This window comes from Lissotriton vulgaris, chromosome 9, assembly GCF_964263255.1.
Source record: "Lissotriton vulgaris chromosome 9, aLisVul1.2, whole genome shotgun sequence".
NCBI classification, from domain to species: domain Eukaryota; kingdom Metazoa; phylum Chordata; class Amphibia; order Caudata; family Salamandridae; genus Lissotriton; species Lissotriton vulgaris.
In genome coordinates, this window is record NC_141697.1 from 983,244,318 (window position 1) to 983,271,635 (window position 27,318).

General features: G+C 47.6%; 1 protein-coding gene across 1 annotated transcript in view; it reads left to right on the forward strand.

Moving 5' to 3' along the window:
• The first annotated feature begins 278 nt into the window (after positions 1-278).
• The window catches only part of LOC147692661 (hyaluronidase-1-like), a 55,819-nt gene continuing 28,779 nt past the window's right edge, over positions 279-27,318 (forward strand). Inside the window, exons 1-3 of the mRNA XM_086938845.1 lie at positions 279-342; positions 11,620-12,561; positions 22,694-22,783. Of these exons, the coding sequence (XP_086794971.1) occupies positions 310-342; positions 11,620-12,561; positions 22,694-22,783 (1,065 nt within the window). The 5' untranslated portion in view covers positions 279-309. The remainder of the gene's footprint in view (positions 343-11,619; positions 12,562-22,693; positions 22,784-27,318) is intronic.

Consider the following 27,318-nt stretch of genomic DNA (forward strand, 5'->3'; position numbering starts at 1 on the left):
TTACTTCATTAGATCCAATTGGATTAAAGCATCTGATAACGACACAGTAAAGAAAGAAAATATGGACAGGAACCCTCTAGCACCCAGTATGCAACCATGTATGAATCATTATTCTTTTCTTGTTTCTATTTAATTTCTCAGAAGCATCCGTTGCCTGGGTGGGCGTGTTCTCGTGCTGTCTACAACTCCGTGTGAGCAGGAAAGGGGCGGGACCTCAGCCTACGCTCGATTTCGGATTGGATATTCTCCCAAGGGGCGGGGCAGAAGACTACAGACAGGAAAGGCGTGATTTCCGACACGCATCATCATATGATCAGTGTTCTTTCGTCCAGGTCGCAGTTGGTAAGCACTTTTTCAAATCTTTTTTTTTTCCAATGGATATATGGGGCACCGCGATTGATGAATTGTGGAACGTGTATGTTATATTAAGTGCTTTGTCTGTTTTGTTTTATTTTATTATACTTTTAAGTGTGAGTCCGGGCACCTCGGAATAGTGTTGTACATGGTAACAGGGCAAAGAAGCTGTACCGTGTTTAGTCACAGCTACCAAGTGACCTCATAACGAGCGCCAAACGTTTATCAGTCCTGTTCGGGTACTTATTTGGGAGTCGGCGTCCGAACTTGGACTACGCTGTTTCGGTAAAGCCCAGAACTGTCCATTTGTTTTCACTCTATATTTAGCTTTGGAGTTTTTTCTTTTCAGACACTTCAGTGTGCTGTAGGTACGTCACCATTATTGTGTTAATGGGGGAGATAAAGGTGCAGTCGAGTCAGCAGTGGGGACCCTCGTTCAGTATTCTTCAGTTACTCCCCTCTCAAGATGTTATTGTATGATGTAGCACTGAAACCGCAAAATACAGGTCTTACATTACAATAGTAGCACACATAGTGCACGCCTAAATGCAATATTATCTCATCTCACAGTTTTTACTGCACCAAAAACAAACTCGTTCACAATCCTGCCATATTTTGAAGGGAAGGAAGATTAAGTTGGTGCATTATTGTTTTGGGAACAGTTATTAGATATGTAAGGAAATCTTGATACCCAGAGATAATACATTTAAAAGCTCATCCAAGAAATATTTTATCCACTCTCAGATCAGTGCCTAAAGAATGTTTCTGCCCTTCATGAGCACACTCACCCCTTGTTGCTGCGTCACATAGCCTGCGTGGGCGAATCTAGAATCAATACTATTCGGCATCCATTTTAGCAGGGTCTTGCATTGTCAGTAGGGCTGCTTTCATTGTATTCTTGCTTCCTCTGTGGCCTCTCCAAATCTTCCAAGTTATCTTGCTGTATGCTGCCACAGATTTGCAGATATTCTCAGTTTACAACAGGGAGACCTCTGCAGGGCAGTCCTGCTACATTGGGCTGCATTCAACAGACGCTGATTCCTGGTCACTCCTTTGCCTGAGGCACCACCCAAACCAGCCCACTTGCTAAATCTTATGAGCTCCTTGTGGCCGCCATTAATGTTCTTGCAGTGACTTGGGACTCACGTTTCCCACCCTTCGGTTCAACTAAGGACAAAGGTTCCACTAAAAAGATGCAGTACAGATGGTGAGATATCACAGGCCTGAACAGCTGGATTCTCCTATCCCAGTCAGGCGCAGCCGGGAGAGAGATCTGCAGTGTTTTTCCTCCTAGCAGCATGCCCGGCTTCAGCAATTTTTATTTGGGTGAACCAAAGGTGCAGTCGGGTGGGCCACTGCGGGCCCAATTTGTCGCTTCTGGCTGTAACCTACAAGCCCTGGATTACATCTTATCTACGTGCAAACAGTCACCATGATACAATGGATCGATTCTGTGTGTATACAGAGCATGTGGAGAGTTATTTGAAAGTAAGAGCAATGTCTGGACCTAAGTGCAAACCCTAAAATTCCAGCAGGCCAGGATTCAACACAAGTACTTCCAGGCCCGATTATCTACTTTTCAACATCCCTCTCCTGTGCACCTTATCTCACAGCGGATATTAGGCACCAGCCCCATATCAGCAACCATCCAGCTCCACTTTCATTCTTCTTGATAAAAAAAATTAGTAAAATCACCTTCAAACTTAAAACATTGAATATAGCAGGAAATATAATTTGCACAAACTTTAAAATATGTCCCACAGTTGCCCAATGACCTGACTGCTAATTAAATAAACAAAAACTGAAAGGCCATGACAGACCCTGCTTCATCGCTAGTGCGAACATCTTTTTTGGAGCCCCACCAATGACTTCTTTCTCCGCAGATGCCATTACTAGCACCCTCCAACAGTCCCCTTCATCTCCCCATAGCCCTTCTCTCATATGCATTTCATTTGTTGTATTACTCTACTCATATCAGTGTAGAGTGTCGCAGTACTTTACATCACGCACACATTAAACAGAGACAATGAATCATATAAGTATGTAAATCAGTCTATAGGGAATGTCACATAAGCCAATAAGGATTACAAGGTGTAGGAATCACGTCATCCATGCAGGGGGAAGTATATTTTAAGAGGGTTGGTCTGGAGATGCACAAACTCAGGATTTAAAGCATACCCCAGGGGTTGGGGGGGCAGAGGGGGGTTGGCTTTACTAATAAAAATGTATATCTGCTGAAATAACCTCTTTTTAGCAACGTTAGAATTATGAAAGACTGGGGAAGTTCTAACTATATTGAAATACAAAAAAGAAAAGTGTAGTTCTAACTATACCAGTCAGAATTGGATGCAGCTCTTTGATGACAGTTCATAGGTCACTGTCCTATGATAGGTTTGTTACTTCTGAACTGCAAGTAACACAAGAATCTCTGTGACAAAGGCAGTAACTCACTGAGCTATCCACGTAAAATACAGTTTATCTGCATTTCAAAACTACCAGCAGACAAAGGATTGCTCTCCAGCAGGATCATTATTCACCAGTTATCTGGACATTGTTTATTGTTGTCTTGCATCCATGGCCATGATAATGATGAAAACGATTTAAATGAAGCATACACAAAGTATGTGATTTGCTGGGCCTTTGCAGATTTTTTAAATAAGAACAGATAGTCACACATTTTTTTTCTACTCAGTTCATAGAACTCTGCCTCACAGCCCGATCTGATAAGCAGCTGCAGGGATCAGGAAAGGTGAATCAGGATAAACACATTTCTTTTCTCCAGCACTAAAAAGAACAGGAAATATCCACACAGCGTGTGCCAAAGAAAGCATTTGTCATTTTCACCAAGCCCCATTGTACCTGCACAACACAGACCACCTATCCAAAAGGAGATACTTGATTGGGGGTGCCTGTGAAAAAGAGCACACGCCCAATCACGCAACTCCCCAGGAAGAAAAACAACGTTCAGAGGAACGTTTTAAATTAAAGTGTCCATTTTCTATTTACCTTCAAGCAGTCACTTCTTGGGTCAAGGCTCATGTTTGGGTGGGAATCGAAAGGGAACATACTCACAACTGATAGATGCGTAGTCCAAGGCGTTTCTATACATGGAACATATATTTTCCAGATGGAAAAAAAGTGCACTTTTGGGTTACATTTCTGAATGCAGAAATGTACATGTGTAATTTCCATATGCCCAGCTGGTCATGCGTGTGCTTACTCATTGCAATCTGGGACTGTGACAGATTGCCAGGAATACTCCTGGAATTTTGAGAAGTTATACGGTTACACATACATAGGCATAAGTCTTAGGTTTAAGAACATTTTTGATTTTGAATCCAGCCCTAGATGAGTGATTCATAAAGAATTGTAAACATCTTTTACACCCACTTCAGCACTGCTGAAGATTTAGGAAAGTTTACCTGTGCACTACATTTTCACTAGGGGTGTGTAGAAAGGTGGGATCTGTTAAAGAAAATATTTTTAAGTGGAATGAAAAAAAACAAAAGTTAATTCAGTGGTTGTTTTACAAGATTCATTAAACTAACAAGCATTTACAATGCAATGGTTTCGCCTTTGTTAAAGTTAGAGCTATTGGCATTGCTCTTGACATTATTTTTATTTATGTTTTTTTTAACATAAATAAATGGCATTGTCATTTACAATGCCAATAGCTTAATCTCTCGCAAATGCCACCCACAAACACCCACAGAGAGCCCCCCCCCACACACACACACAGAGCCCTCCACACACACACCCACAAAGAGCCCCCCACACACACAGCCACACAGAGCCCCCCCACACATAGCCCCCCCACACACAGCCCCCCACACACTGCGAGCCCCCCCACACACTGCGAGCCCCCCCACACACTGCGAGCCCCCCCACACACACTGTGAGCCTCCCCCACACACTGTGAGCCTCCCCCACACACTGTGAGCCTCCCCCACACACTGCGAGCCCCCCCCACACACTGCGAGCCCCCCCACACAGTGCGAGCCCCCCCCCCCACACAGGAATGACTGGAGAAGGCCAGGCGGTGCGGCAAGTAAGGATGGTGGGGAGGGGCTTTTCTGCGTGGTCAGAGTCCAGTGGCAGTACATTTCTGTTCATGGGCCATTGAGCACAGCTCCCAGGGATCCAGCGACCGGACAGTCTCCACTGTGTAGGTAGGCAACAAGGCGCAGAGCAGGCACCAGGAAGGGCAGTCGGAAATAGCCAGTGCCCGCTTTGTCTGAGAAGGCCGCCTAGGAGCAAGATAGCAACGCAGCCCACGGCCAGCAGAGCAGGTAGGCCCCAGCAGAGCTGTAGGGGTCTCCCCCTAGACTACAGGAGCCGCACCTGCACCTGGGGACGCCCGCCCCTACTCCCTGAACCACCTCTCCCAGGGCGAGGTGCCCCGCAACAGATGCTAGAAGAAAAGGGGCCCGGTGGTGTAGCAGCGCCGTAGGTACTGCGTCCCCGCCGGGACACCGGTTGGATAGTCATTTGATTCGAGTAGTGTGTATGGTGAGTGTCCCGGGCCTCAGGCACAGCAGTGGGCAGGGATATATTTCACGGTGCTCACAACTCTCCGCACCTAGACTCTGGTCAGTAGGCTCCTCCGTGGTCTGGCAGGGAGCAAGTTAGGGCCTGTGATGTGCCACGTTCGCCTGGTCCCGCCAGCTGTCCCTAGCCAGACACCTTGTGGCAGCAGGCCTTGATTAGGGTCTCTGCAATAGTCCGCTTGCCAACATTAAGCAGCATCGCGGTAACTGCTTCAGCTGCAGGGTGACTCCAAAGTCAAAACCGGGGACACAGGTGCTTCAGAGGTGTATTGGTTGCCAGGATTAATGTCGGATAAGGGGCAGCAGTGCGGTGCTTCCTGGCCTAGGGTGCATCCGCCATCTTGGACCTGCTAGCCAACACCCCCGCCCCCCTTTCCTCCCACCTCCAACCTCGCCCCTTTCCCCACCTCCAAGGGGAACATTGCCGATAGTACAAAAGTGCCCTGCCTCCAGATATGGTTAAGTCCCAGCAAGTGGCACATAGGACAGACATGTTAAACAAGTGAGATAGGGGAAGAACCCGCTATAGAAAGAGACCTGCCTTGACAAATCAATTCTCCACATGATTTCATCTCACACAGCACTGAGAAAGTAACACCAAAGTCAAGCTGCGTGCCAGGAAACGAACGCCCACACACCAGATCAACAAGGCATAGGGATGCGACAGCAAAAGAGGGCAGTGGTGCCAGCCTAGATCGGAAATTCAACCCCTTCACGGAATCCTTAAAACAAAGACACGGAGAGCGGGAGGGGGGCGGGAACGGGGCCGGAGACATGGAGAGCGGGAGGGGGGCGGGAACGGGGCCGGAGACACACACCAAAGTCAAGCTGCGTGGCAGGAAACGAACACCCACACACCAGATCAACAAGGCATAGGGATGCGACAGCAAAAGAGGGCAGTGGTGCCAGCCTAGATCGGAAATTCAACCCCTTCACAGAATCCTTAAAACAAAGACACGGAGAGCGGGAGGGGGGCGGGAACGGGGCCGGAGACATGGAGAGCGGGAGGGGGGCGGGAACGGGGCCGGAGACACACACCAAAGTCAAGCTGCGTGCCAGGAAACGAACGCCCACACACCAGATCAACAAGGCATAGGGATGCAACAGCAAAAGAGGGCAGTGGTGCCAGCCTAGAACGGAAATTCAACCCCTTCACAGAATCCTTAAAACAAAGACACGGAGAGCGGGAGGGGGGCGGGAATGGGGCCGGAGACATGGAGAGCGGGAGGGGGGCGGGAACGGCGCCGGAGACACACACCAAAGTCAAGCTGCGTGCCAGGAAACGAACGCCCACACACCAGATCAACAAGGCATAGGGATGCGACAGCAAAAGAGGGCAGTGGTGCCAGCCTAGATCGGAAATTCAACCCCTTCACAGAATCCTTAAAACAAAGACACGGAGAGCGGGAGGGGGGCGGGAACGGGGCCGGAGACATGGAGAGCGGGAGGGGGGCGGGAACGGGGCCGGAGACACACACCAAAGTCAAGCTGCGTGCCAGGAAACGAACGCCCACACACCAGATCAACAAGGCATAGGGATGCGACAGCAAAAGAGGGCAGTGGTGCCAGCCTAGAACGGAAATTCAACCCCTTCACAGAATCCTTAAAACAAAGACACGGAGAGCGGGAGGGGGGCGGGAACGGGGCCAGAGACATGGAGAGCGGGAGGGGAGCGGGAGGGGGGCGGGAACGGGGCCGGAGACACACACCAAAGTCAAGCTGCGTGCCAGGAAACGAACGCCCACACACCAGATCAACAAGGCATAGGGATGCAAAAGAGGGCAGTGGTGCCAGCCTAGATCGGAAATTCAACCCCTTCACAGAATCCTTAAAACAAAGACACTGAGAGCGGGAGGGGGGCGGGAACGGGGCCGGGGATACATGGAGAGCGGGAGGGGAGCGGGAGGGGGGCGGGAACGGGGTCCGGAGACACGGAGAGCGGGAGAGGGGGTGGGAACGGGCTAAAAAAAAAGCAAGCACTCACCTGGACTTCTTCCGGGTGCCTTCAATGCCGGACCAGATTCGGGGGCGTTCCCGAGGGCTTTTGGCTGACGTAGAGTGACGTAGCCAAAAGCCAAAAAATCTCGGGAACGCCCCCGAATCTGGTCCGAGATTGACGGACAGTTACCTCTCCCAATGGCTAGCCTCCATTTATGGAGCTAGCCAATGGGAAGAGGGGGCGGAGACCCGACGCCACACACAACTCATAAGGTTTTTTGGCGCATGCGTACTTCGTACGCATCCCCAGTCAAAACCTAAAAAACAACTGTGTGTAGGGGCCATTTTAGTTATTGATAAATCAAGAACACAGAACGAAGCTGCGGCCAATCGCAGGGCGGCTCCAGCGATGACGCGGCGGCTCAAGAACCAATCCTAGCGCGGCGGCACTGAGGGGGCTCGACCGCCTCAGCCAATGGCAGGGCAGCTCCTTCGTTCTTGCTCATGACGCGGCAGCTCGAGAACAAATCCTAGCGCGGCGGCACTGAGGGGGCTCGACCGCCTTAGCCAATGGGAGGGCAGCTCCTTCGTTCTTGCTCTCCGCGGCCCCGGAGGTCCTCAAGTTATTCTCGGCACCGGGCAGCGGAGGCAATCAGGGAGGCAGCGTTTACACCGTAGTAGGAGGCGGCAGAGCGCTCGGGGTGCCACTAGTGCCTTACCAGATTCGGGGGCGTTCCCGAGAATCGGCTTTCGGCTGACGTAGCGTGACGTAGCCAAAAGCCAAAAATTCTCGGGAACGCCCCCGAATCTGGTCCGAGATTGACGGACAGAGCCCTCTCCCAATGGCTAGCCTCCATTTATGGAGCTAGCCAATGGGAGGAGGGGGCTGTTACCCGACTCTACACACAGAGCATAAGATTTTTCCTAGCGCATGCGTACTTCGTACGCATGCATCGCTAGTCAAAACCTAAAAAGTATTGAATGAGCAGCCACAAGATCCCACCCACTGCAAAGAGTCTGGATTGACAGTGTTGAGATGAAGGAAGTTAATTGTAATTCCATCTCACCTCAGAGGTACCCCCAGAAGCATTCCCAGATTCAAAAGGCCACTCACCAGCCGATTACCCCTCAGTGAACACGCAGCCCGATACATACTACGGAGAAAGAGCGAGATATGTAACGCCCAGCCCCCATCAGAGGTGACGACGACAATGGGCCCTGAAATACACCGACCTACACAAAGCTTGGTAGTGGCAAAATAACTGAGAAGATCCTGATACTGAAAGTATACCAACCTGCTACATACTGGGCAGCACACTATCCACCCTCCATTAACTTGGCATGGTCTTGTTCGACATAACTCGGGCAGCTGTTCAAGCAGGTCTGGGACAGCGGAATCTGAGTACCAAAAGGAATACGGGAACCAAACACAGGGGTGAACAGCCTCTGCTGCATAATATGTGGCTTGTAAATGGTGTCACCCCATGACCTTTAGCAATGTCAAAATCTCCCGGACAGCTCATCTTCAGAGGAAGTTATGGGAGGGGGGGGGGGGGGCAGATAAACAGCAAGACACAGCCCTTGCTGAAGATGTCCAAACTTTCCGCAAGGACACCTCCTTGAACCATAGATTGTAAAGTATGGAGACCAGAATTAGTGGCATAGACCAGCAGTTGGCGACACCCATAGACTGGGAACAAGGACACTGGTACCTTTTAAAGAAAATCGATGGGCTGGAAAACCAGAACAGACAAAGCAACCTCCCTCCGTACGTCATTGTGCCTGAAAAATTGGAAGGATATATCAACACAAGGTTCCTTGCCAACCCCATTCTCACCATGGGAACCAGTCTCTCACCATGGGAACCCGATTGGCGAGGACCCATGGCACACCAAGGAAAAGTGCATTAGAACTCTGGCTACGCCCTCTTTCAACCCACCCCATGCTTAACAACTGGCTCACAGAATAAGAACATGGAGTTTGACCCCCAATGGGAAGGTGCAGGTTGTACAACTGATCACACCCCTTGAAGGCTTTTATAACTTTTCTGGTTCTTTGCACTTCTGATATATAATGAAGGTAATCATGAGGCTAATGGGGTGTCTTAACGGCGAAAGTTGATTCCAGTATGTAAACTGTGGGAAGGCTGTGTTAAGTACAGATTTTAGAGCAGTACTCCTTGAGAGCACTCATGCACATTTCCACACAAGAGGATTGATCATTCATGGAAATAGAGGTTGGCCACTTGCCTGGTTCTTTTAGTCAATAACAAATGAATCTAGGAAAAAGCAAAGCGCTGAACAACAATGCACAACAGCTAAAGAATCACTGCGCCAAATAATTGCCTGCTTTCTCTACCACCAACAGCCTCACACCATAGTTCTTAAGGCCAGAAAGAAGGGTCGGCTTCTCCACAAAGGCCACAAGTTCTACATCTTGCAGGACTTTCCCAAGAAAATTTTTCTTACTGCTATACCTCATCTTAAACAGGGCATTCGATACGTTCTCATGGACCTGGTGTGAATGTTGACCACTCAGAACAAAACCTCTAAACTTAATGGCCCCCGGATAATTGGAAGAACTCTTTGTGACATTTCCTGCCAGAGGAATGGACATTGGGGCTGACAAACATTCACGTTTGAGGCCCAAGATCCCCCCAAACCAACCCACGACTCACCTCCGCTGAGAGAAGTCATCAAGTAATGGTCTGGAACACCACAACCCAGACACACCCGCAAGGATTGTACGTTTGATGGACGACTCCATCAACATATCGGAGCCATCATCAAATGTACAACTTTTTTCTTCAAAAAGAAAATTCCAAAGCTTGTATGTCTTTCTAAAAAATAAATAACAGTACAGTGCACAACTCGCCATGGGAGTTTCTCCTGATGGTGAGCGAGGCATTCAGCACTTTTCAATGCTCCTTGCCGCCAGGTTTTTCCTGGCAGTGATGGACATTGAAAATCAGTTGTATAATGGTACAACACATGCCTCAACCATGCAGTCTCAACCATGAATGCTTTTACCACATAGTTTTCTGGTAAAGATATGATTGGTAGAGGGACATGTGTGGTAAAGACCACACTCCTGCCCCCAGCCCTGAAAACTGTCCCTTTTCCCCAACCTGAGCCCTAAAATCTGTCGCAGTGCCCTAAAAACTACCCCGCCCCACCCACCCTGAGCCCTAAAAACTGACCCTACCCCTTTAAACTATCCAGTCACCCCGCCCTCAGGCCTAAAGCTGCCCCTTGCGCTAAACTGAAAACTATCCCTTCACCCGAGCCCTAAAAATTGACCCCACACCCTAAAAACAACACCAGCCCCCACTTGCCTTCATCGCTAAAAACTGACTCCCACCCCTTATATTGACCTCCCCAACGGGTTGATCCCTAAAACACAGCCCCCTGCCCTATAAACAACTCTGACTGCTAAAAGCTACCACCACCCCCCCAAATCGGTCTCCAGTCCCACTTACCTGACCTCATCCTCTCCTGATCCATCTTCTTCATGCCCCTCCATTCCAGCCTCTAGAACATTCGCTGCCTTAACCATGCATATGCATGGTTAAGGCATATACGTGGTTAAAGCAAGCATGGTTCAGCTTGCGGGGAAACAGCACGCTTGGCTCAGCCCTAGGCTCATCTAATTAAGATGGATGGACATACAGCCATATCTCCGATCGCCATCAGACGGGTTTGACCACAGCAGATACAGAGTAGTCTCCGATGTCCTCAAACTATGGTCCGCAGAAGTCTAAATAGGGTAGACAGACCATAATGTTGGCAGGAGGGAGGGAGGACTCCATTGCCGCTGCAAAGGAGTTCCCTCTCCATACAACATATAAATCAGGCCCTATGTCCTGTGGTAAATTAGTCTAAGAAGGTTGCCAAAGAGATATAAATACTGTACCACGGAAAAAGCGCCACCTAATATTTAGATTCATGCTTTTAGAAGCGAGTGCCTGGAGAATTAGAATCCTAGAGAACTTTGTGAGGAAGACTATTCTCTTGAAATTCTTTAACAGGGAATAATATGCTACTTGTAAACACTTTTGGAAATGCTCGTAACCCCGCTTTCCGGATTCCTGATCACCTACCTTTTCTCTCGGGATGGGGAGTCCTGTGGTATTCCTGTCCATTTGTTATACAGTATGTCCCGCAGGCAGGGATTGAGGTGCCTTACGTTTCCCTTACTTCTGATTATTATTGGTAACCATTTTCTTGCGATTTGTTGCACCCAAGCTGCCTACCTCTTACCATACTCTTTCTTGAGGTTTTTTAGCTCAGTTTAGGAGTTGTTCTTAAAATCCTTAACGTGTGCCGCCTGAGGTTTTTCAGCCATGAAAATTATATGTAACCCTTTCAATAAATAAAGGTACTTTCCTCGTTACTTCTTCACAGAGTGTAAACTAAAAAAGGTAGTCCAAGCAGAGCGGGCCTACCCTATAAAGAAATCCTTTATTTCCACTAAAAGCTGATACTTCTAAAGGCTGGTAGTGTAGGTGGAGGCAGGTACATCGTAAGCTTGTTCATAGACTAGTGTACTTCTGCCTTCATAATCGGCAGCCCTTTAGACTGAATGTGCTACTCTTATTAAGCAAATCTTGATGTTGAGTGCGTTAAATTCCCCAACCTAGTTGGTTGTTATTTACAAATTGCTCACCCTTCTCTAGGAAACTGCTGGGGAGATTCTGGAAGTATGAATTCTATAATACAATGGGGAGGGAAATCAGGTTTCTAATTGCTACTCTAACTTTCTTCCGTACATTTTCCTTTAGGTCCTATGTAATTTTCCTCCGCGCCTGAAAATGGAATTGGTGCTTTTTTACCTCTCATTGATTTCATTGTTCCTGTTTTCAAACCAAAGATTGTATTACTCTGCTGAACCAGTTCTTTTGGACCGGCCATTCCTTAGTGTCTGGAATGCTCCCACCCAACAGTGCCAGGAGAAGTACCAGGTTGAGCTGGACCTGAGTGTTTTTGACATTGTGCTCAACCCAAACCAGTCTTTTGTTGGGCAGAACATGGTCATCTTCTACAGTACGCAGCTTGGATACTACCCATATTACACAAACAATGGCACTGCTGTCAATGGGGGCATCCCACAAAGGGCCAGCTTGATACACCACCTTCTAAAAACCAAAAAAGATGTTGAAACTGCCATCTTAAATCCAGCGTTCTATGGCCTAGCGGTGGTGGACTGGGAGGCGTGGCGCCCTTTGTGGGAGCGGAACTGGGACAAGATGAAGATTTACGTAGACCAGTCTATTCAGTTAGTCTCAAAGCTGCATCCGGACTGGCCACATGTCCGGGTAGTGGAAGAAGCCCAAAAGGAATTTGAGGCTGCAGCTCGGGCCTTCATGGAAGAGACATTGGCACTTGGTCAAAAATTGCGACCTGAAGGTCTGTGGGGCTTTTATGGTTTCCCTTCTTGTTACAACTTTGAGTATAAGAACTCCACATTCAACTACACGGGTGAGTGTCCAGAAATCGACAGGAAGAGAAATGATCAGCTGAGCTGGCTTTGGAACCAAAGCCAAGTTCTCTACCCAGAGATCTACTTAGACAAAGATCTCAAGTTATCCTACAACACTCAGAAATTTGTTGCTCATAGGGTTCAAGAGGCCCAACGAGTTGGTGCACAGCTGCAAAATGGGACACTGCCAGTCTTGCCGTATGCCCGAATCGTGTACACCTACACCATGGACTTCCTTGCAGAGGTGAGAGTTATATTGTGGCCTGTATGAGTGATCTCCCACCACGGGCATTTAAACAGATTCATTCATTTGTTATGGGGTCATGTTGAATGCATAGAATAGGGCTTTGGTATAATTCAGAATTCATTGGATTGAAGCACTGTTGTTTTCAGCCCGGTCTATGGAATGCACCTAAGATCAGAATGTGGTGCTTCGCAGATGGGATGTGTGTGTGGGGGTCTCCATTCCAAGTACTAAGGAATACAGTAGCTCTCCAACAAAACATCATATACACTTTCGATAGAATAACTTTTCCTTGAGTTGTCAAACATCATTAGGGCAAAGGAAGAAAGGTTATATTTCTTAACTATTTTGTTATGCATTTATTTAGGTTATTTATCTTACCACCTTTGACCTTCTTGCTCTGTTGTTCTTGAACCATGATTTCAGACCTGGTATTGAGCTCAGTTTGTGGCTGATATGGATAACATGGTCCTCACAGAGGGTGTTTTTCATGCAACAATGCTTCTGTAAGGTGCATTCATTTACTTCCTTAACACTGGGTCTTGAGCTTTGGGAAAGCCATCTGTGTAAACAGGTAACACTCCTAACTTACTTACAGACGAGTGCAGTTTCTGCAAGCTTCTGATGCCAGGCATCGACGGAGTTTAATTAGGTTAGTGCTTAGAGGTTGTTTTGTTTGTGTAGGCTGGATTGGCTGATCATCTGTTGGGTGAAGTTTTGACATTTTTTGGCAAGTGGCAACCATTCATGATAGAGTTGCTGTCTATATTGCAGCAGTGTGTGGGATCCAGTTGACCGATTGGATCTGGTGGTGTGCAAACTTGAGTGGTGTTGTGATTTTTGTATTTTGGTCCGTAAAGTCAGTCGTCTGTTCAGCAGGTCTTCATGTTTACTGACTGGTTTAGCTGTAGTCTTTGCCTTTTCCAGAGAAATGATCTCCAGAGTGTCCACAAAGTTGGTTACACTTTTTTTGAGGGGGGGGGGGGTTGAGAGTGTGTGTGGTTTAATGACAATTCTAAACTGCTATCGAGAGAATGTGATAAAAGACCAATGTCACATTTAGAATAAAGGGTCCTTTGTCATCAAACTCTTGCTAACCTCAGTTTGTGTTGGAGCGTAATGTAGAGCAAGATATGGCTTTGTCTTCTTGGTTTAGTATGTACAAAAATGTTTCACGCTGCATGTGCTACTGTTCATCATCTGGCGAAGGGTGCATTTGGGAGTTGTTTAGGTATCACAGTTGCAAACTCCTTTTATTTTACTTTCATGTCACTCACTGGTCCTGGTAGGGGATTGGAAGACGGAGGCAATTGGACCTGAGGTAAATTTCAGATGACTCCATTCCAATGTTTCTTTTGTACAGTAGACCAACTACCTCCTACTGGAATTAGAAACGAATGTATAACTAGGTGCAAGGTACTTGGTTAGCTTCCTTTTAGATGGAGGTTTGGTGCAGTGCCCGGGTGTTGAATGAGAAAAACACTGGACCAAGTCTCCTGTTAATTCAGGGCATCTTGCAAAATTGTTCTGGATGTAGATGTAGGACCTGCCCAGACATTGTTTCCTTATTTTGGTTCGGTGGGGGGTTTAGATTAAGTCAGGAAGAAAATGGCGCTCAAGCAAGTTCGCAATTGAGTGTGTCGGATGTGACCAATGAATACAGTGCTACCAGGTCAGGGAAAACAAACCCAAACAAAAACCCCTGCGTGTAGGTAGGTCAGGACCCACACTGCAAATTAGAACCAAGTCCTGTGCACACGTTTAAGGTATTGGTTTTAGTGTAAAAAACACTATTCGAAAAGTACTTTGAATAGTGTTTTTTGCACTAAAACCAATACCCTAAACTCGTGCACAGGACTTGGTCCTAATTGTTTCCTTATTTGCCACTGCTATAATCCCAAGACCAATTATTACTTGCTGCAACGGGAAACAGCCTTTAGAACAAGGTTTTTACCACTTTGTACCTTTACCATGCATTTTTTGCCACGTATGTATTTAGTGTGAATATGCTTTTAAAACGTATGCCTTTACCATGCATTTAAGGTAAGTTCAGGGGTGTGGGGGGTCTCCCTCCCCTCCCCCCACAAATACATTGTATATATGTGTATGTGTTTACAATGCGGGGTAAAGGCATACGTTGTGAAAGCATAGGCGATCTAAACAAATGCAGGGTAAAACAAGCATTTACAATGCAATGGTTTCGCCCTTGGAAAAGTTAGAGCTATTGGCATTGTAAATGACAACATTTGTATTTATGTGTTGGTTTTGAAAACAGATAAATAAATGGCATTGTCATTTACATTGCCAATAGCCTCTGCAGTCACTTACAATTCAGCAGGCACACCTGACACGGACAGGCAAGCAATGGGAGAATCAATGGGACACAGCGTGGTCTCGCACAAACTTCCATTCCGTATGACGCATGACACCTTTTCCATGTCCCAAAGGATTTTGCTCGGATACCATTAGCACCACATTGGGAGGCATGCTCAGCCACGTCCGAACGATGTCCGAAACAAATAAGAGGGTGAGACTAGAAATGGACTGCCTGTGGAGAAACGGAGATAATGCTTGACAGGTAGCTGGCTCTAACGTTGGAGTGTGCAGAGGACGTAGTTGCATGTCAGGCCTTCCTGACATAGGAGTGGATCTTTAACAGCCTCACCAGCCAGCTAAGCAGATACTGTGATTGGTGTCAGGGATGTCTCAGTGTTACATAAACAGCCCCTCTCTGCCATCTCTTCAGACTGGGCCCGCCTCCCTCTAATGATGAAACCCCCCTCCCTCATCCCCCTTTCGAATGAGCCACAGTGAGTCTGCAAGCCTGCCAACCCCCCACCCACCTGCAGTGTACCGGTCTCCTGCCGCAGGGAGGGGCAACGCCACAACCCCTCTCACACGAGCGCCCTGGTATTATCACAGCAGCCTGTAATTTGTCACAGAGAACACAGCTCCGTGCCGGCGCCACTCGGATAACAATCACCAGTGACAGCATTGTATGTGTTTGTGCTGGGAGGGGGCGGGCTGGAGACTGGAGGGGTGATGCCGCAAATTGTTTCACGGCTCCGATGTGTTGGTTAAATAACAGCATGTCAGAGAGTGGGGAATCAAAGTTAATTCAACTGTATACAGATCTCCTCAGCAGGAGTGCAAACTTGCAGAGCTGGCTAAGTAGCTAGAAGACATTGCAGCCTCCGTTCCCTCCTAATTAGAATGGAGAAGAGCAGGAGTGTCTGTAAGTATAAGCAAAGGTGCCCGGCGAGAGGAGGGGTTAGATCTGGCGGGTCGGGGGAGGATGGAGAGAGGCGCAGGCACTGCATCATGGCATAACACCACTCTCCTTCTTACTGGCGTGCGACCTCAGAAGATAACTCTCCCTCTTCCCACCTCCTACCTCCTGCAGTAACATCTCAGCATTTAGGGGTCCGGTGTTTTGGGGGTTTTTGTGGGCGATTGCGAGATGCGTTCCACCGCCTGTCTATAAACAAAAATAAATGGTCTCTTTTTGAGCAGGGTTTCAGGCGGAGTAAAAACACATTTCCTTTTGTGACTTACAGCGCCTCGAATCCTGGAAGCGATATTTACATTTTACTATTTCACTCTTATTAATAAATATTATTACAATTATTGTGAGTGAGCATAGACAGTAATAACGTTCAACTGCATGAAGCAGATCGGGAGCCGTCCATGAAGTACCGGCCGGGAGACTTGACGGGCGAAGAGATGGCGTTTAGGAAGTAGTCGCGGGGGGATTTGACGGGCGACGAGGATCCAAAGCCTTCTTCCTCCCAGGAGTCAGCCTCGCATATCTCTTCCTCCTCTGGGGCCCGCTCCTGCACCCCCCGACACAGCGGAGAGTCGGACTCCTGGAAGGACACTGCAGCAGGCAGCACAAGTGAAGTCACCTCCATACGGGCACACGGACAGTGGGAGGGGGGGGACGGGCACACTGACAGCGGGAGGGGGGGCACACGGACAGCGGGAGGGGGGTGATCACACGGACAACGGGAGGGGGGCGGGTACACAGACAGCGGGGGGCGGGGTAACGGGCTCACGGACAGCGGGAGGGGGGGAGCGGGTGAACGGGCTCACGGACAGCGGGGGGGCGGGTTAACAGGCACGCGGACGGAGGGGGGGGGCGGGTGGGCACGCGGACAGCGAGAGGGGGCAGGTTAACGGCAAACGAACAGTGGGAGGGGGTCAGCAAACAGCCAGTGGGACAGGGAACAAGACTAACAAAGAATACAAACATCGGGGGAAAAAAAAGTACACGCCCACAGTGGCCATGACGTTGCGGAGAGGGAAAGAATCTGCGGAACGCCCACCAATCGCCTCGAAAAATGACGGACAGTTCTCTCTTTCAATGGCTAGCCTCCATTTATGGAGCTAGCCAATGGAAGAGAGAGGCGAAACGAAGGCCACACTGTTGTAACATTAGATTTCGCCTGCGCCGAAAAGCTGCGCAGTGCGCAGCTTTCGACGAGGCGAAACTTAAAAATGCATAGTAAAGGCATGCAGAGTATTTCCCTACTTTGTTCCGTCATGCAACTGCCGCAGTTATCCTATTTTGTTTTCACTCCGTTCCATCAAGACTCAGCCAGCACAGAACCCCTTGTTTCTACTTACAGTAAAGCAAAATCCGCCATTCACCCAGGGGGAGCTTTAGAAACAAAAAACATGCACACAGTTAAGAACATCATTGTTCACACTATGCATTAAATACACATACTGCATTTGTTGCTCTGCACAAGAAATGCATGTTACTACAACAGTTGGTTAGGGCTGTCGTACTATCATATCTGTCAGTGACAGGTAACACCATTGATTATGATATCTTGATCCACTGCTTGGCAGTCTTTCGGCTATGTTGACAACCTAAAGTTCGTCCATAGAAATGCAGATAAGCATTCAGCAGCCCATGTTACTCATAAAGCTCACTTTTTAATATAAGTTAACTTTTGAGATGTAGAGTTCACGTCCAGCAGAATAAAGCACTGAGGAATACGTCCAAACCTGATGGTGGAAACAACAATCCGAGGTGGAATCTATATTCTGGTGTGTTGTGGGGTTGAGCGAGAGGTACCACCTATAAACCAAAACTCCTTCGAAAAAAAAAAAAGCTCAACACTAGATTTTAGAAATGTGTAAAGCATTTGAACCATTGAATAAATGGGGTCAACCCAACATAAGTCACAGGACCTGGGTATTAGTTAGTATAAACAAAGGTGGCCCTAGACATAACTTAGTTGCCATCAATAAATGAATTAATGTTGATTCTTGTAGGGTTAAATCCTGTAACGAGAAGAAAGAGAACAAAAAACACACAGCCAGATGCACATACACTTATGCAGTAACCAAAATATTTTGATTTGAAAAATTATATATAACAATACTGTTAGTCAATTCAATATGAACAATTTATTTACATTAACAGAGAAGAAAACTGCCAGGTGCAGTGAAACAGTGTAAAGGTAGGTGCTCAACTGATGGAGGAAGCGAAAAGGCAGAAGTTTCAGAAAAACAATTTCAATAATTAATATCCTGCTGAATACCAATTCTTCTAGCTGAATAGCACAAAGAGGCCTGCCAACCACAATTTGACCACAAAACTAATTATTCCTGATGTCTGATTTGGTGTAACTGTAACCGTACAGACAATCAAAAAACTGGGGAAGGGAACCGAAGTGCAGGCCCCAGAAGGGGGAGAAAACCGTCGACGTTTCGACCCTGGCGCAATTGAGGAAAGATTAACACCTCTGCTACGGGTCTTCTTCAGGACAAAAGGAGGGGAAGGGGGTACCTAGGTTGTAGGGCAACTTGGGTCTCAGCAGTATTTCAGGCAACCCGTCAATGGTAAGCCCAGTTTGCAATAGATGTATTAGAACAATGTCTTAATATCAATCTGTGTCCTGATTAAACAAGTACCACACTGGAAATAAATTCCAACCACTTTCCGATAAAGACCGGGAAACGAAAAAGACAAAGTCCAGCCACAAAAGAATATTTCAAAACGACGCATTCCAAATCAACGAAGGCAAGTTTCCGAAATATTCGGTCACCAAACAGCCGAAACTCGACGTTTAGAGTTAGAACAATTCCGCCGTGCGGGTGTAACCAGCATTTGAACAGCATTACAATCTGCAAAACTATTGTTACAGGTAAGTAATTTTTTTCTTTTGGACATTGGAGATAATCAGGAGCTCTGCAATTTCAACTTTTTGATAATGGAAGCATGGCTACAAATGGTGCGAAACTAGAGGATCCAGATTACTGCTAACATTTCCTGTCCAAATCTGTCAGGAGCTTTTCTTGTTGCCCAAATATCAGCTCACACAGTGTCTATAATATCATTTAGATTAGACTACGGCAATTGCCTCCGTCAAGACTACCACATAGCCCTTAATTCTGTGCCATAGCGTCTGTAGAATGTCTGTCTTGCTTATTGCAGGGACTCTTAAAAGTCCTTTCATTACACTGGTCTATACGCGATGTCCATGGCTTTTTGTACATGAGGTTCTTCTTTTGATTGGCTCTCCCTTCCTTACCAACCCTTTCAAACTATTGTGCTAAACTGCAGCTTTGGTCGGCAGGGGTGTGGAATTTAATAAAATATCTTCTTGTCCATGGGGCAGGTTGCTTCATAAATCTACTTATCCTGTAACAAAATCTACTTGTCCCTTTTGTGCCTTGTAATATGGTGACAAATTATGGCAGCAATCTCATTATATATAAGAGCTCTGAAATAGCCTCTCTGATTATGCTAGGGCTCTTTTCATAGTAGGGTTTGAATACTAGTAATTCCCTTATGGTGATACGTTTTTGCAGATCTATATACTGGGGCTCAAGGTAATGGTAAGCAACAGTTCAGGTTTGGAATGCCCTTTTGAGTCTGTGCAAACCAACTAACTTGCATGTTTTAATGGTTTTCACCAACTCTTCTCTAATCTTTTGCAATACTCAGAAAGGTTGGAAATTTACTCCTGACAATAGCAGGCATAAAACGTCTTCCAGTGTTTGGAAAAAAAAAGGTTTAAGGAAAAGTGAACTTGCAAACACTCAGATTTTCGCATGAGAAAAATCTACACCTGGATATTTGCTCATGATGAAATGCGGTTCACAAATATTTTCTAGGAGTACTATTTCTTGGTCTACTTGTGTAAATTCTTGTGAATTCACAAAAGTAGTATATCTGCACTTAATGCTAGGACATGGGTGCACTTTTGAGACTTTATTTAATAATAGGGTCCCTAATTGGGTCATGACCTTTTGTGTGTATTACAATTCTCTCTCTCTCTCTCTCTCTCTCTCTCTCTCTCTCTCTCTCTCTCTATATATATATATATATATATCACACACAAGTTTCGCCATCGCGTGGAGGAGCCTCACACAAGTAGGTCTGATTAAGTGCGTTTATTCAAGAAGTCTGCAGGCAGTTTCAGTAAAAACCAACATCGTATGCCTACGCGTTTCGAGTCCTCCTGACTCTTCATCATGGGCAGCACGTTTGCACAGGACCGATATCAGCAACCATTTGTATGATAGTCCCCGCCCCAGTGGGCGTTGCCGGTTACAATGTATCTTGGTACATGTAGTTGCCTTGTATTACTCCAGTGAGTCAGTCTGTGAGCAGCGTGCAAAAATTTAATTAAAACCACAGTGGGGTGAGGTGGTCAATACTTCCCGCTGCTGCACCATTATCCTTCGTGAGCACGACCTCCTGTGCTGATCACACCGGGTGGTGTAGTCTTTGCTGCATTCCAGCTGGGCTTCCTCCGCTACCTGGACCGGCCGCAATTATCTCACACACAAGTTTCGCCATCGCGTGGAGGAGCCTCACACAAGTAGGTCTGATTAAGTGCGTTTATTCAAGAAGTCTGCAGGGAGTTTCAGTAAAAACCAACATCGTATGCCTACGCGTTTCGAGTCCTCCTGACTCTTCATCATGGGCAGCACGTTTGCACAGGACCGATATCAGCAACCATTTGTATGATAGTCCCCGCCCCAGTGGGCGTTGCCGGTTACAATGTATCTTGGTACATGTAGTTGCCATGTATTACTCCAGTGAGTCAGTCTGTGAGCAGCGTGCAAAAATTTAATTAAAACCACAGTGGGGTGAGGTGGTCAATACTTCCCGCTGCTGCACCATTATCCTTCGTGAGCACGACCTCCTGTGCTGATCACACCGGGTGGTGTAGTCATCGCTGCATTCCAGCTGGGCTTCCTCCGCGACCTGGACCGGCCGCAATTATCTCACACACAAGTTTCGCCATCGCGTGGAAAAAATTTTGCACGCTGCTCACAGACTGACTCACTGGAGTAATACAAGGCAACTACATGTACCAAGATACATTGTAACCGGCAACGCCCACTGGGGCGGGGACTATCATACAAATGGTTGCTGATATCGGTCCTGTGCAAACGTGCTGCCCATGATGAATAGTCAGGCGGACTCGAAACGCGTAGGTATACGATGTTGGTTTTTACTGAAACTGCCTGCAGACTTCTTGAATAAACGCACTTAATCAGACCTACTTGTGTGAGGCTCCTCCAGGCGATGGCGAAACTTGTGTGTGAGATATATATATATATATATATATATATATATATTCATATTCCACAGCTTGGCTCACAGATTTTACGGTCCCATGGCGCTCTCTCCACCGGTGCCGAACTACTAAGCAGAGCCCTGCTTTGTTTAAATTTTACACAAATCCCTTCAAGGAAAGGAGAAAGTTCGCACTCACAAGGAAATTCTTCCCAATCTTCCAGGTTTATTTTGTCAAGGTATCAGCATATATATAGCTACAACCAACGCGTTTCACAACACACAGTTGCTTGTATATTGTATATATATATGAAACAAAATCTCTCCAACTACGAAGCAGACAAGGGAACACAGCAGAGGGTCGCCAAGAAAATCCATTTATTTGCAAAATGACATGACGCGTTTCGGCGGGTGTGCCTTTCTCAAATGCCTTTGATACCGGAGGTTTTGCTGTCCATCATATTTAACATGCTGCCTCACTCCTATTGGTGGGAGCAAAGCTGACCCAAGTCAATTGAGAGAACATTCCTGCTGCGCCTTATCATGAACTGCAGTTCCCAGTATGCATCTTGTTTGTGAACTGGGGAAATGTCTCTCATCAACCCGTTAATTCTTATTTTCATGGTGAGTACGGGCTGTTATTTCAAAACGTGGTCATGCCCTTTACACAGTTCACTTCATTGCCCGGCATCAATTTAAGCAATAGATTCATTTCTTGGCCCCTACATCCTGCCCAAATAATGAATTTGAGCATCCCGGAGACGTCGATACAGTGAACTCGTCTCTCGGTGAAGTCACGGACTGTTTGTTTGACTGCAGTACCTTGCTCCATTCGGTTGCAGCGGTCTCAAGGTTTCCAACACCTTGGAATTACACCATGTTTTTGCCAATGATTGCCTCCGAACACTTTTAGGTTGGGAGATATATATATCTCCTTATCCTCACAATATGGCAGTTGGTGTTTTAGTCACAATATTCTAGCAAGACAATATTTAAAACTCTATATTGTGTGGGGGGGTTATACTGGTGGAATCCACCAGTTTCTCATGTTTCAGTATATATTCAAGGACATTGTAGGTAAGGTCATAGGAAGGTGGGAAAAGTTACATGAAACCAGGTAAATAATTATTTTAATATATGGGGGAAAGCATGAAGTCTGCGTAAGATATTGAGAGCTAGAAATGTATATAGTGCAGGGCTCCCCGATAAATGTTCTTTGTCTGCACATCATATTTATAGATTATGCTGAAAGGGATAGGCTTGTTTGTTCAGGGTTGTCTGTGGTGATTGCACAGCACACATTCGTAGATGTTGAAGGGATCAAAAATTTGGACTTTTCCATCTCATTGTTCCAAGTGTCCTAGAACAATAAACGTTGCTCTCATTGCTGGTGAAAAATCTTTTGGTACATGAACTTCTGTATGCCCTCAAACTCCTTTAGCAGCCAACTCTTGCTTTGCATGTGCTTGTTTATTTTAACTATCCTTGTTAGTATAGTGAAAAGTCAGGACTACTGTGGTTCAGAAGGCAGGGTGCAGTCGAACCTTGTTCTGGAATCTGTACTAACAGGAATGTCTGCCCGTGTAGGAGGATCTGGTGTACACACTCGGCGAAAGTGCAGCTCTGGGTGTAGCCGGGATCGTTCTCTGGGGGAACAAGGACTACAGTGTTTCACAGGTAAGTGCATAGAAGGTTTCAGCTCTGCACTCAGAAGGTTTCAGTCATTTTGCACAAAGGCTAAGTCTGACTGCTCATCTATTATGGTTCCTGTTGTACCACCTCAAGTTCATAATAGTATGCGATTGTTTGAACCGCTCTGCAAAATGATGCACAAGTGCACAAATGTGTAACCTACTGCAAATCCAGAAGATCTACTAGTGTGCGACTGTCTTCACCTTACCAATTGACTAATGCTGTAAAGTAAATTCCCAATGTTATGTTATGTTATGTTATCTGTATCTTTTATAGCCCTCGGCTACTCCTAGGAGTGTCCCAGCGCTTTTATTTTTAACCTGTAACAGAGAACACAACAGAGCAAATGAGAAAAGAGACCAGTAATAAAACAAAGAACAAATCTAGAGAGCAAAAAGCCAAGTTTTGAGGCCCTACCTAAAAGCTAACAGGTTGGAAGTGCTACGCAGTGACACGGCAGAGTGTTCCATAGCTGTGGTGCCAATAGCCTGAAAGACCGGCCCTCAATGCGTGCCCTTTTTACCCGAGGAACCGCGGCGAGGAGCAAAGACTCGGATCTCAGGGAACGGGCAGGATGGTAAAAAGCTAGCCTCTTTTGAAGATATTTCGCTCCAGAAGCATAGAGAGCCTTATGAGCCAAGGTCAAGGCCTTAAAAACTATCCGCTTCCGGAAAGGTAGCCAATGGAGTGACTGCAGGAGGCCAGAGGTATTGACACGCCCGCAGAGGCCAAAAATAGCCTGTGCTGCCGAGTTCTGGACCACCTGCAGCCATTGCAGAAGATACTCCGGCAGGCCGAGATAAAGGACATTGGAATAGTCCAATCTCGAGCCAATTAAGGCCTGAACCGTAATCTTCCTGTGATTTTCCGGGAGCAGAGGAAGAAACTTACGGAGCATCCTGAGGAGGCCAAAACATGTACCCGTTAAGCCCAGAATCTGGGATCTCAACGTCAGGCCGTTATCGATCTTCACCCCCAGATTCTTGGCTAGCTGGGAAGAACCTGCTGGAGGGAACATATTAACAGGCCACCATTCCTGCCAATCTGGATCAGACCGACAACCAAAGAAGAGTACCTCAGATTTATCTGAGTTGCACTTGAGGCTGTTAAGCTGGAACCAATTAAAAACAGCCCCAAGGCACCCACGGGTACTCTCGCCGTCAAAATCTGCTCCCTTCCCACACGTAAAGAGGAGCTGGGTATCATCGGCATAGGATACGATCTGGGCCCCAAAAGAATCCACCAGTGCCGCCAAAGGGGTTATAAAGATGTTAAAAAGAGTTGGGCTCAACACTGAGCCCTGCGGGACTCCGACCTCCAGTGGCGGCACCACGGCAGAGCAAGGGGGGGCCCAGACCGTTTGTCGGCGGCCAGCCAAAAAAGATCTAAACCAGCTGAGCACCGTCCCCCTCAGACCGATCTCATAAAGTCTGGCGAGGAGACCCAATGCAGACCGTACTTACTCCGTCAGGTGCTGTGGTTCTGTGGGAGAACTTTACATAAGCAAGAGTCCTCTCTTGAACTCCCTGCCTCTTATATGCATCTCTGCCTTGAAGGAGACTTAAAGTAGCAATGGGCAGGTCTATCCCTTTCCCTACCCGCATTTGGTTGGGAAATTTACTTTCCCAAATTCTCTCCCCTCAGAATCTACAGTAACCTTTCTCCTCTTTCTTCCCTAGAAAGCACTTCTAAGTGGCCTCAGGGCTAAATATATACTTTTCAAAAAACAATAAATAAATAAATGAGTTTTGCAATGCATCAGAGCCTACTGGTCTGCTCCCTGATGATTTGGAGCTCTCCCACCAGTGCAGTGGCCACCTCTGTAAAAACTCATGGCCAGATTTACTAACATTTTGCATCTTGGTTGTCCTTATTTTGTGGCACAGCCATGATGCATAACGCTAGCAGTTATTTACAAAGCCACACAAGAGGCTATTTGGGCCGGATTCCCTGGCTTTGTAAAACAAAAACAAAAATTTGTACCCAACAGCTTACACTGCCTTGCATTACATTTCAAGCTGTGAGGCGTACCATGGGTGGTTTATTTTTATGTTTAAAGTATTTTATTGAAGCAGGGTGGGGTAGGACACAATAGGGCAAGAAAAAGATAAACCACAGGAACCGCACAATCGGTGCGCATTATACAGCAGATACAACAAAGCAGTTACAACTTTTCAATAGGCTTCATCCGACTCGGGAACACAGCTTTCGCGCCTGTGGTCACATACAAATAACGAGGGGGGGGGGGAAGGGGGAGGGAAGGAAGGACGGGGGAGGGGAGAGGAAGAGAAAATTAGGGGGGGGGCAAAGAAAAAATAAATAAAAAAATAAAAAAATAAAAAAGGGGGGGGAGGGGAAAAAAAGGGGGGGAAGGGTGGAGAAGCATCCCCGCTCCAAAAACCTACCTAACCATACAGAACCCCCCCAACTACCATACCCCAACCCACCCCCTGTACTGTGCCATTACCTTCAGCTCTCTCTTCATTCGACCCTCCAGTAATCCCCGCTATACAATGCCAACCCCGTCCGGTCAGACAGGCGGGTCCGGTGGCGGCGTCAGCCGTAACAACCTAAGGTATCTGGGACAGGTGATCTCCCGAAACTCAGAGCATAACAGGCTATGAAAGGGCGCCCACAGTTCCTCAAAGGTATCAGTATCTCCCAGGGCTACTAAGGACATCTTCTCCATTCCAAGGACATGCCATAATCTATGCAGCCAGCCAACTACAGAGGGAAGTGTGGTAGTGCGCCAATGTATGAGAATATTTTGCACCGCTGACCCCAGAGCAATCGCGATCTGTCTACCCCTCTTGGACCTAAGGGGATACATCAACCCATTTGGCAACCCCAGTAGAACATAGGCCGGGAACCTCGGCAGTTCTATCCCAAAGCATTTGTCCACCTCACCCAAGACCTCTTCCCAATAAGGAGCCAGAAGGGGGCATTCCCATAGTATGTGTGTTAGTGTACCAGTATTGCCATAGTTGCGCCAGCACGTCCCTGGTATTGCCCTGTCCATCTCGTGCAGTTTCTCCGGAGTGCGGTACCAGTAGGTCGAGATTTTGGTGAAGGTCTCCGTAAGACCCGTGTGATAGGCCGAGTGACGTGCGCGGAAGGAGATGTGTTCCCATTCCTTGTGGCTCAACACTCGCCCGAGCTCCCGCTCCCATCGTTCCCGACCGGGGTTGTGAATGTGAAAGGAGGGGGGCTGCAGCATTTTATACAAATCTGAGATCAGTTTAGCGTCCGACGTGCGAGTGATTAACCAGCGCTCATACACCGTGATCTCCCGGTTAGCCGTATCGCGCACCTGGGGTTGTAGTGCCCAGTGACGCGCCTGCATGTATCGCATGCGCTCCGCCTCTGGGAGGCCATAATCCCGCCGCAAGTCCTGGAAGGGGACAACTCCTTCAGGGCTGTACAAATGATACAAAGTGCAACAGCGGGCCGCCCGCCAGCGCTCGTAAGCACCGTGCTCCATCCCGGGGCCGAAGTCCGGGTTGCCAATGAGCGGCGTAAAGGGAGAGGGGAAGGTAGTAAGCTCGTGCCTAACAGCCACCGAATCCCACGTCCGGAGCGGGACCCGCGTCACCAAAGACGCGTAGAGGTTAGGGGGTCGATGGGCCCGCTTCAAGAATGGTATTTCCTGTAGCGTCCTACCCGCCACCGCCTGATCCTGGAACAGCCAGTGCTTATCAGACTCCCACCGGCTCCATTCCACCAGATAGCGGAGTTGGGCGGCCTGGAAATATTTCCGCAAGTCCGGTATCCTCAGCCCCCCAGAGTCGGGCGCCAGCATAGCGATGCTCCTCCTGATCCTCGGCCTGCGGCCCTGCCATACAAACCGTGCGATGGCAGACTGGGTCTCCGCGAGCCACCCCGCGGGGGGCTGGAGCGGCAATGCTCTGAAGAGGTAAAGCACCTGAGGCAGGAGGGTCATCTTCACCGCGGCCACCCTACCTAGCAGCGACAGCGTACCCTTATCCCACCGGCCTAATTCCTCCCTGATTTTCGTGCTCAAAGCCGCATAATTGGCCGTGACCATCTCCGGGAGGGAGGGCGCCAACAGGATCCCTAAATACGGAATCCGGTCCTTGGACCAGCTCAGAGGGTAAAGCCTCTGTAGTTCCGCTCTGGTGGCGCTAGCAAGCGAAATGTCAAGGGCGGCTGACTTCCCCAGGTTCACCTTGAAGCCCGCCACGTCGGCGAATAGGTCCAGTTCCGCAATGCAAGCCGGCAGCGACCTCTGCGGGTCATCCAGTGTAAGAATGACATCATCCGCGTACAGGCTGATCGCATGATGGAATTCACCCATCTTGACACCGACAATGTCGGGGTTCTGCCTAACCCTTTGAGCAAATGGCTTCATGTATAGGGCAAAGAGCAAAGGGGACAGTGGGCACCCCTGTCGCGTACCCCGTTCAATGGGAAAGGGCTGAGAGCTGCCTCCGTTCACTCGGACTACTGCAGATGGGAACCGGTAACAATTGAAGATCAGATGACGGAACTTCTCACCAATC